This window comes from Anabrus simplex, chromosome 4, assembly GCF_040414725.1.
Source record: "Anabrus simplex isolate iqAnaSimp1 chromosome 4, ASM4041472v1, whole genome shotgun sequence".
NCBI classification, from domain to species: Eukaryota; Metazoa; Arthropoda; class Insecta; order Orthoptera; family Tettigoniidae; genus Anabrus; species Anabrus simplex.
The window spans coordinates 211,862,393-211,874,424 of NC_090268.1; the positions used below are offsets into that span (position 1 = coordinate 211,862,393).

A 12,032-nucleotide genomic window follows, 5' to 3' on the forward strand; every position below is an offset into this window, starting at 1 on the left:
AAAAATGAAGTAACGGACGAAGAAAGGCAAGGGCCGCAAAGGACGTGAAAATGAAGGAGACTTTAGGCCTCGAATGCTCTAATACCGTCGGGGTCGGAAAAGAACAAGAGTTGGCCAAGGGAGGTCAGACAGAATAGACGGAAGTGAGGAGCCTGGCACAAGTAAGTGGAAGCAATGCAAGGACTCAGCCACGGGCCCCGTGGTCGCCAATCCACACTCCCAAGTTGAGAGCCCACTGGGAACATTTTAGTCGCCTCTCACGACAGGCAGGGGATACCGCGGGTGTATTCTACATGTGCGTCCCCCACCCGCAGGGGGTAGTGTGTTTGGTCCGTGACAGGTATTTTATTTCCCTCAAGTCCGCCGACAAGCCGGTTAGGACCCCCCTATCCGCCACCTGGGACGCGCCACGTGGGAGGATCACCTCTCCCCGTCCTACGCCAGCGTAGTAGATTCGTAGCGGACCATACGTAATTAAAAATGTATTTGGGAATAACGCATATGAAATTGAGAGCATAAAGGTTACCTACAGAAGTATTCACAACGAAGCAAACTTAAAACTCTACTAGAAAAGAGCAGCAAGAAGTGCCAAACAACATGCTGGAAATAGCAAAGCATAGGAATGATTCTGACCTGGATTACGAAACGGACAACAGCAATGAATAAGGCTACATGTAAGAAAAGCAGGTCATACGGCAGCTGAAAATATAGTGGTTTAAACAGTGTAAGAACGCTGATGATGATGATGATGATGATGATGCTTGTTGTTTAAAGGGGCCTAACATCGAGGTCATCGGCCCCTAATGGTACGAAATGAGACGAAATGGAATCACAAATTAAAAGTCCAAAATCCTCCACTGACCAGAACTCAAAACGTGAAAACGAAGAATGATTGGATGGATATGAATTTAAAAAAATCAGTGGATGCGACCTGCGCTGGATTACATTCACAGAAACTGACGTAAAACAATAGTATTACTGACCAAGGGTCTGCTGCTATAGCATAACACTGAATCTATGAAGCTTGCACTCTAAAGGGGGTCCAAAATCCAAGTTATCGGCCCCTCATAACAGTACTTATCGCTAGGAATGTAGAACCATGGTATTTGTCATGCTGCGGCACTAATCAAAAGTAGCAAAGACTCGCGGTATTCCACACATTATGGTACTACTCACAGGTCATGAAATTGGACATATACTACAGACCTATGGTGTTTCTCACATTGCGGCGCCATTTACAGGCAACGCAATCCTATGGTGTTCATCACAGATGTGTACTAACCACAGGGACCTGCACTATCACGTGATGTTCCTCATATAGTGCGTTCTAATCATAGGCAAGGCAGAAGCATGGTAGCTATCATCCCATGGTCCTGCTCATATGGTGGTACTAATCACAGGTACTGAAAAAGCCGACCGCACGGTGCTCCTGTGTGCTAGTAATCACAAACCTATTTTGTACCTAATATAGTGGTACGACGCGCAAGTAAAAGCGACCCATGGTGTTCCCCGCGTGGTGGTACTAATCACAAGTAGTTTCATGGTTCTAAGACAATCATCCCTTGGTCGCCCCTTTTAGTCGCCTCTTACGACAGGCAGGGTATACCGTGGGTGTATTCTTCTTCTGCGTCCCGCTCCCACAGGGGGTTGTGTGTTTGGTCCGCGAGAGGTATTTTATTTCCCTCAAGTCCGCCGGCAAGCCGGTTAGGAACCCCCTATCCGCCACCTGCGACGCGCCACGTGGGAGTATCACCTCTCACCCTGCTACACCAGCGTAGTAGGTTCGTGGGTGTAAGAACGAGTACGCAATAAGAATAGGAGGTACTATACATCTAAGCTACAAAAGAGCAGAAATGTGATACGTTAATGCAGAATACTGCAAAGTTACAATTATTAAGAAATAGAACAAGATGAGTATATATATCGCATGCAATATATTTAATCGAGGTAGGGAAGGAAATGTACCATTGCAGTATTCATAGAAGTAATAATTCGGTCGAGTAAGAGTAGAATAAATTATCCGCGATGAAATTAAGCAGATTGAGATTTCATAGTACTCTCAAAAGTTTAGGCTAATACTGTACGGAAATAGACATTATCATGAAGGCGGTGTTAAAAAAACTAAAGTATGAGATTCGAATTGTTGAAGAGAGCTAACACTGAAAAAGAATATCGAATGGAAATCTTTGCATTCAGAAGTACAGAGGTGAAGCTACCGATTTAATATCCAAATAGCGTCAAGAAAAGAACAATATTAAATAAAATACTGTAGAGAAGCTGAATCATTAATCCAACACGAGACATCGTGAAAGATACATAAGAAATACGTAACATCAACGCAGATCAATAACAGTATCGGAAGACCAACTAGCTACGAAACGCCAACACATCGATACGGCTGTAAATAAGATATAGACCGCAATACAGATTAGTATTACCAATGTCTACTCTAAAGAAAAATATCCCACATAAAATCTGTGAAGGCAGTAGATATATACAGAATCTGATATTATAATAGAGACCAAACCAAGCACTTCATTAAGAAAATGGGTTAATTACTTGGAAGGCTTTGGAGATGTTTGTCTTATATCAGCTGATTCCCATGTATTTTACGATTCTGTGACCGAATATTGCAACATGACGAATCTGTAAGAAGATGAGGGAGTGGACTTCACGAGACGACCCGAGCCAAACCAAGATGATCCCAAACCGTGGATGACAGCAGGGCCAGATACCAACCATGGACGTCGCTCAGAGATGAAGGAGAAGAAGCAGACCTAGGCCAGTCCCCAGGAAACAGGAACAAGATAAGTTTCTAATAAAAATATACATATTTAGTAGATGATATTTTTCTTAACCTCATGTGATTAAAAGTTAGATGTGGTACCGCTTAAGTCGTCAGAAAAATAACCAGTGCTAGATATTCTCGCGAGTAACTTCACTGCAAATCAATTTGTAAGGAGTCATCCATTCTTCTTTTACATATAAGCAAATCCAAAACTACTAGAGTAGAACGCAGCCCGGAAGGCGGTTTCGTTGCGCAGAGAGAGACAGAAGTATGAGGTGCGGTGATGCCAATGTGGCTACTCATAACAGCATGTATGTGTAAACATTTTTTCGTCCAGTTATATCTTTAATTCCAAAGCGACGACCTATATTTTTTGGGGCTTAAAAGTTTCCTGAAAATCCAAATTAATTTTTAACATCAAACCCCGAGAAAGTGTTGAGGGTAATTTTGGAGATATTAAAGAAGTTAAATGGAAGTTGAGAGAAATGAAGGTGAAGTACAGAGAGCATAACAGCATTAATGTGTAAACATTTTTTCATCCAGTTATATCTTGAATTCCAAAGCGATGACCTATATTTTTCGTGGGCTTAAATGTTTCCTAAAAGTCCAAATTAATTTTTTACATCAAACCCCGCGAAAGCGTTGAGGAAAATTTTCGAGATATTAAGGAAGGTAAGTGGACGGTCCAGTTTCAATTGCCGTAGGATATTCGCCGTTTTTATACATATCAAATAATGTTGTACGCAGAACATTTTTAATGAAATCATCGAGGACCGTCACTAGCTTCTTCCTCTAAGGGTTCTTCTCTGGAGACCTGAACTCCGCATTATTTTTATTTCCGAAGCTTGTTTTATCCTCTGTACTGTTTGCAGGCCGATACCACACGCGAGTGCTATCTTCTTTTGAAGCGTGGCAATATGGCGTTCCTCACCTTCTCCGCCTATGAACACCTGCTTCTGCATGCTTACCAAATACAAATACACTTTAAATACTATTTCCCTCGCCTGTCGACGGAATACTTGTCTTTTTGCTCTTCCTGGATCCGTCGTACACACGCAAATAGTTCCCTAAATTCGTTGATTATGATATTTACAAATAAAAATCGAAACATTCACTCATGACCCGCACAAACAGGCACCTCTTACTGAAATGATTCTATTGGCTCAGCGGAAAACACGTCATACTACAAAGCGCGCTAATGTTACTGCGCAACCCTCTTCAAACCGCCTTCCGGGCTGCGTTCTACTTTAGACAGACAATATTCAGCCTAAGTTTCATTGTGACATAACCAATGCTGCAGTTCTTATTATAAAAATAGGTTGGAAGTGAATTATATTCCAAATAGCAATGTCATGATTGTAGGCAATATGATTCAGAACGCATATATAGGGAATACGTTTTTGTGTTAAGGAAGGTAATGTGATATTAAAACATCAGAGAAGAGAAAGGTTACGATGTATTGACAAGCTAAGGATCCAATTGAGAATGTTTACGTATATAGGAAGGTATTTATGCGTCAAGAGAGGTTATTACTATTAAGAAGAGGCTATATTGCAAGAAATATGAATGGAGATATATGATTTACGATAGTAATGCGCTACGTGAAGCAAATGAACGAAAGAGTAAATACAAAGGTATTCTACGTCGAGTTGAAGCAAGAAATGGAATGTATCGAATATTTAATGGAAAGAATGACGCAAATATGGACCACAGGAGCTTTGAATTGAGAAGTTATGAGTATTATCGAGTAACCAGATGCTGTAGAGTTAATACAACGTATGTTAACGTGTATGAATTAGGAAGATGGGCCACAGTCATCGAATAAAAGCCTATCCCTCTTAGAACAAGCAACTTATTAGACTTGGAACTAGTAAGATAGAACTTGAGGTAGACAGCTGTATTTTTATAAGCATACCAAGGAATAAATAAAGGTTATGCAGCGAACCAGGCTTACTGTATGTGATTAAAATTAGGTGAAGGTCAATATGTTTTCCCCGGTCTAGAAAGCCAAGAATAACGGCCGAGTGGATTCGTCGTGCTGACCACACACCTCGTACTCTGCAGGCCTTCGGGCTGAGCAGCGGTCACTTGGTAGGCTAAGGCCATTCAAGGGCTGTAGCGCTATGTGGTTTAGCTTGGTTCAATATGTCTTTAGAAATGAACTGCCCATAAGATTAGTTTTTTACGCGAGATCTTATTATTCAATTCAGATGCATTTAAGTTGATACGTGTTAGATGATACTTTATAATTGTGTTGTTGTGCACCTGAATGCTAATTCTACAATATTATGCGAGATGATGGATTAAATTTATGTACGTAATTGTCAACGTATTTTTAGCTGAAATAAATGGAAACTTCTCTTGTACTCTGCGACTTGTGAAACCATGCACGAGCATGATATAACACCCCAAATCCAAAGGAAAGAAATTAAGCCATGAAGTGACATATTAGTGAGCTGTGCTAGTTTCATACAGAGATAGGACAGATAATGGAATGTTATGAGTTGAACAAGTGTTTGTGTAAATTAATTTACCTCTTTCTTAAGAGGAGAGTGTATAGATCCATTATTATAACTGATTAACGTTGAACATAACAGAAACGTTAGCTGATTTCAGTGCAATTTCAATATAAATAAGTGAGAGAGAGACTGGATGGAGCTGATCATTACTAATAAATTTCATATAAGAGACATTGATTTATTAACCAGTTCTGAGTTTGATAACCCTTATTAACTTTATTTTTCTCTTCCTAAATATTATTTTCATACTGTGTATAATAAATCATTCTACGTCTAAAGTTATCTTGAGGTGTGTATTTATAAATTATACGTTAGTATAAGAGGCGATAGTATTAAGATGACAAATCTTCGAGTACATTAAGTTAGGCCACACACAGGTTGAATGGACATTCTTCCGAGCGAATGATAGTTAGGTAACGTTATAGACGGCACATCGACAAACGCTTTCCTTCTTCGGAATCCACATTAAACTAATCGAATCTACAATGATAAACTAGCTGGAATTCTTCGAAGGGTGAAGCATATTTGAGGAAGTTTACGAGAGAATGCCCGAGTTAAACATTCCTTAATGTGATTATCAAGACATGATTTTCATAAGAGATCAGGGTTCAAACATTTAAAAAAAAGCTCTTTGAAGATCATATACGCCTGTCTTGTGTTGCTCATTGCCTAAATACAGCACTTGCGCACGTATATGATGGGACAATGTTTCTTGTGGAAGATGCTCCAGTACCTGCAAACACAATAAACGCCGCAAAGGCTGTGGTGAGGTATCTGAAGAATGGTATCTTGCTGCCTAGCATCAAACAACGGTACTGCAAGAACAAATTACGAGGTAGAATAATATCTATACGTTGTTACAGTCTGTTTTTAAGCAGTATGATCAAATTGTGGCATTATTGCGAAATCATAATGCCTTGCAAAAATGATGATGATGATGATGATGATGATGATGATGATGATGATGATGATGATGATGATGATGATGATGATTGTTGCGAAGTTCCTTGGTACGTACACTCAAATAGCGTGGCAACTGCAGATCGATAAGGGAATATTTCCAGTGAAGCCAGTGCAATTTATCTTCATCAATTATCTGATATTTTCCACGATTTCGAAACTTATTAAGCAATATCATTATAATTTGCACTTGTAAACTTAAAAATCTGAACAATTCATTGTGAAATTGCAATGATAAGAAATGGAATAAAACCGCGGCAGAAGAAGAGGAAGTTCTTGTTACAAGAGTGAAGCAAACCTACACGGTGAGTAGATTACGGATCTTCCACATCAATAATCAGAAACAGATACTAGCAATCAGTACAAAAGGCACACACACATTACCACCTAGAGTTATTATAAAACTTTTTGACATCCTGTCCGGCTGTTGGCTGAATGGAGAGCGTTCTGAATTTCAGTTTGTAGGGTCAAGGTTATAGGTTTTATTCTTGGCCGTGCTCAACCAGGGATCCCAGATGACTTTTTTTGCAAGTGGTTTTACGTCGCACCGACATAGATAGGTCTTATGGCGACGATGGAATAGGAAAGGCCTAGGAGTTGGAAGGAAACGGCCGTGGCCTTAAGGTAGAGCCCCAGAATTTACACAGTATGAAAATAGGAAACCACGGAAAACCATAATCAGGGCTGCCGACAGTGCGATTCGAACCCACTACCTCTCGGATGCAAGCTCACAGCCACGCACCTCTAACCGTACGGCCAACTCGCCCGGTGATCTCAGATGATGATGATCATTATGATGATGAGGCCCGTCGTTTAAAGGGGCCTAACATCTAAGTCATCTCAAACTAATGGTACAATGTGAAACGAAATGTAATGAAAAATACGGTAAAATTGTAAAATTCATCCACAGGCTAGAATATAAAAAATTATAATGAAGAATGAATATGATTTTAAAATAATCAGTAAATATAATTCGCAATGTCTTATTTACTTATAAAATTATATAAAATTGGTTGGAATTGAATAAGGCATTGTCTTCGAAATAATGTTATATTTATGATTCGAGCTAAAAGTGAAACTAACACATTAAAGCACACAAATACAAAATACAAGATAATAAAAACACAGTTAACAACAATGTAAGAACTAATATGAAAATACTTTTAAACACGATAGAACAGATGGCGAGGTCTGCTGACAGGTCCGTCGCAAATTTGCAACATAGGAAATTAACACTTCTTGGCGCCTCAGGCACAGGGCTAGTACGAAAAGCACCCTTTGCCAACGTAACTCTGCTGTGGTGGGTGCTATTCAGTTTCGCAAGGACGCTTTGCCTTGCTGAGCCATTTGCTGCACTGCCGTAGTCTAACCTGGATAAAATATGTGCCTTATAAAATCGTAGGTTCATAGTGCGGTCTGCCCCCCCCCCCCCCCCCAAAAAAAACCGCCAAGTGTTGCCGCTAGGAAACTTTAAAATATTCCGTTTCTTTGCATATTTGGCTTTTAAACGACGCACGTGTGGCCCATACGATAGCGAAAAGGGGGCCAAAAATTCGGTAAGTGCCAACTACAGGAAGAGCGACCCCACTTAAATAAACCTCAGGATGGAGGTGAAGAGTACGCTTTCTGCAAAAGTCTGCACTTCAAACCCGAAAGCCTTGTCCTAAGGCCCACTGCTGCTGCAATTGTCGCTCTGTGAGGGCATTATTTTATAAGCTATTATACACAGGAAAATCATCTACATACAGCGACGGTATTACTGATGAACCAGTAGCAGCGACAATACCGTTGATGGCAATCACGAACAGAGTGACACTGAGAACCGATACCTGTGGGACTGAACTTTCTTGAACGTAGTATTAGGAATATGTCGGCCCTGTGGTGTAGGGGTAGCGTGCCTGTCTTTTACCCAAAGGCCCCGGGTTCGATTCACGGCCAGGTCAGGGATTTTTACCTGGACCTGAGGGCTGGTTCGAGGTCCACTCAGCCTATGTTTTTTGAATTGAGGAGCTATCTGACGGTGAGATAGCGGCCCCGGTCTATAAAGCCAAGAGTAACAGGCGAGAGGATTCGTCGTGCTGACCACACGACACCTCGTAATCTGCAGGCCTTCGAGCTGAGCAGCGGTCGCTTGGTAAGCCAAGGCCCTTCAAGGGCTGTAGTGCCATGAGGTTTGGTTTGGTTTTAGTATTAGGAATATGCCCTCCCGACTCGCACACGAAGGGGTAGCATGATGATGATGATGATGATGATGATGTATAAAGGGGGCTAACTCTAAAGCTATCGGCCCCTAATGGTACGATATGGAGGACATGATATGATAATTAAAATTTTAAATGAATCCATTGACTCTAACTTAAAACAAATGACGATGAACAATGATTGTGAGTTTAAAATAATCGTTGCATCTAATTCGCAATGCCTTATTTTCGATGAAATGATGCATGATAATGTATGGTAGAATACGATATTACCTTAAAATACCTTAAAATATCTTAAAATATAACATGCAAATCACTATTTAAAAAGCACATTAAAATATACAAACACAAACTAAAACAGAGGCAACATAATAATAAAGATCATGATGACGTTTGTTGTTTAAAGGGGCCCAACAGCTAGGTCATCGGGCGCTAATAGTACAAGATGGAACAAAAGGACATGATAATTAAAAGTTTAAAATACGACCACCGACTAGAATAAATGATTATGAAGAATGATTATGAGATTAAAGCAATCAGTGGATCTAATCCGCAATGTGTTATTTTCTAATAAATGTATAGAAAAAATAGGTTACAAGGGATAAGGCATTGCCTTGAAGTACAGATATATATATATATATATATATCATTCAAATTACAAGGTAAATTAACACATTAAAATGCGCGAAAACGAACTAAAATATACAGTAGTCAAAGGGGTGAAACAGTAGTTAACAAAAATACACTAAATGACAGGACATTATTACACAATGTAACAAAAGACCACTATCCCTCATAAAACGGATGACGAGGTCTGATGACTGCTCGTCACCTCGTAGGAGGACAGAAATGGCACTCGGTGGTTGTAGACTACGGGGTAGATCGGCCAGGTCAACGCACTCCGTAAGGATATGTAACACGGTTAGATGAGCGCCGAAAGTACCGGTACACATCGGGAGGTAGTGGTAGGGGAAGGGGGCGTTCTCCATTCAGTAGGTAGGAGTGCCTTACTATGTCATGGCCAATCCAAAGACGACATAATACCATTGCTTCTTTCCAAGAAGCCCCAAGCGAAGTCTTCCATACTTTCGTAGTTCCTTTTATCGCTCTCAGCTTATTCGAGAGAGAGTTGGCCTGTCATTCCATCTCCCAACGGAACACAACCAGATGTCTCTGCTGGCAGCGAATGCCACTGTCTGGAAACATGTAAAACAGCAAGGGTAAGGTAACAGCCTCCATGGCAGCCTTATCTGCTAACTAGTTATCCTCTACATCCATGGTGCCTTGGGAGCCCCATAAACGTAATTCCGGACCCGGCATCCCAACACCCAGACAGCAGGTCCTGGATCCGCTGCACTAGAAGGTGCCGAGGGAGACATGTATCTATAGATTGCAGCGCACTCAAGGAGTCGGCAGACGGTAGAAATTGCTGGCGCTCATCGGATAGCGAGTACCGCATAGCTTCAAAATAGCATAGAGCTCTGCTGTGTACACACTCAAATTAATAAAACATAGCAAACAATAATATTGTTAGGTAAATTTAATCCCTGTAGTAGACTTTGCCTTGTAGGTTGGCAGCTGTATAAAATGGGTACATTATTAAAAATACAAGATGTCGGAAAGCTTAGTTCACATTTATTTGAAATATAACGACTAATATGAAACAACGCGTTCATATGCGATAAATCAACCCACTACATCTCATAAAACGGATGACAGGTCTGCTGATTGTACGTCATCTTGCAGGAAGAGGGAGATAGTACTCGGGAGTTTTACACTAGGGCACAGATCGGCCAGGTCCAGGCATTCTGTAAACACCGGAGGGGGTTCCCCTTTCAGTAAATAGGGTTGCGCTACTATACGGTGGCGGATCCTAAGAGACATAATTCCACGGCTTGCCCTCGAGACGCCCGAAGGGATGTCCTCCAAACCTTCGTTGTTTCTTTTATCGCTTTCAGCTTGTCTGGAAGTGGAGTGGCGTGCCACTTCTCCTCCCAATGGGACATAACCAAATAACTAAATTCCTCAGCAGAGAGCGAATATCACTTGCCGGCACCTTGTAAGGCAACGGGGGCATTGTAACAGAACCCTTGGCAGCCTTATCAGCTAGCTCGTTTCCCTCTACACACATATAGATTGGGAGCCACATAAACTTGATTCTGGTGCCGGCATCCGAACACCAGGCCAGCAGGTCCTGGATCCTCTGCACCAGAAGGTGCCGAGGAAAACATGATGATGATGATGATGCTTGTTGTTTTAAGGGGCCTAACATCGAAGGTCATCGGCCCCTAATAGTACGAAATGAAAGAACAAAAATTGCAAAGGCATTCACTGACCAAAATAAAAATAAAATATGTCATGAAGAATGAATGGATGGACAGGAACCCCACAAAACACAAAACAAACAAATAAAAACCAGTGGATCGGATTCAATACAGATCGAAAATAACATTATTACCGACCAAGGAACCACTTATAAAGCACAATGATGCTTGGTGTCTAAAGGGGGTGCAAAATCCACGTCTAAGGCCCCACAGAATGGTACAGGTCACGAGTAAAATAGAACCATGGTATGTGTCATGTTGGGGTATTAATCAGAAGTAGCGAAGACTCACGGTGTTCCACAAAATATGGTACAACTCACAAGTATTGCAATTCGTACAAGTAACGCAGACCTATGGTGTGTCTCACACAATGGCGCAACTCATAGCCAACGCAAACCGAGAAGGTTCCCCACCTAGGTGTACTAAACACGGGCGCCGGTATTCCCGTGGTGTTCCTCACATAGTGGGTACTAATCACAGGCAACGCAGACCCACGGTGCTGCTCATATAGTGGTACAACTCACAGGCTACGCCCAGACCCGCGGTGTTGCTCACATAGGTACGACGCACGGGTACTGGAATCCACCAGGCCAGGCTTTTACTGCTACTAATCACAAACCTATTTCGTACCGAATTTAGTGGTACTACTCGCAAGTACAGGCAACCTATGGTGTTCCCCGCGTGATGGTACGATTCAAAATTAGTTTCATGGTTCTAATTCAGTCAGCCCTTTGTCGCCCCTTTTAGTCGCCTCTTACGACAGGCAGGGGATACCGCGGGTGTATTCTACATGTGCGTCCCCCACCCGCAGGGGGTAGTGTGTTTGGTCCGCGAGAGGCATTTTATTTCCCTCAAGTCCGCCGGCAAGCCGGTTAGGACCCCCCTATCCGCCACCTGGGACGCGCCACGTGGGAGTATCACCTCTCCCACTGCTACGCCTGCGTAGCAGGTTCGTGGCCGAGGAAAACATGTAGCGAGTTCAAGCAGTCAGTACACAGCAAAAAGTGTCGGCGCTCATCGGACAGTGCGTACCATAGAGCTTCACAATTAGCATAGAGCTCTGATGTGTACATACTACAGCTTCCTTGGAGAGCAAAAATAAACCTACCAATATCGAAAACGAGCGCACAGCCCACATTAGTTTTTTTTTTTTTACGTCGCACCGACACAGATAGGTCTTATGGCGACGACATTCGTTTCTGCCCACGAATCATTCGTGTAAACGATGACTGAATCTGGA

The 12,032-nt window shown here is 41.8% G+C and overlaps 1 protein-coding gene across 1 annotated transcript in view; it reads left to right on the forward strand.

The window, feature by feature from the left end:
- LOC136871762 (uncharacterized) overlaps positions 1-12,032 on the forward strand; it is a 305,830-nt gene that overhangs the window by 157,787 nt on the left and 136,011 nt on the right. The window contains exon 17 of the mRNA XM_068227378.1: positions 6,507-6,572. Coding sequence (XP_068083479.1) covers positions 6,507-6,572 — 66 coding nt within the window. The remainder of the gene's footprint in view (positions 1-6,506; positions 6,573-12,032) is intronic.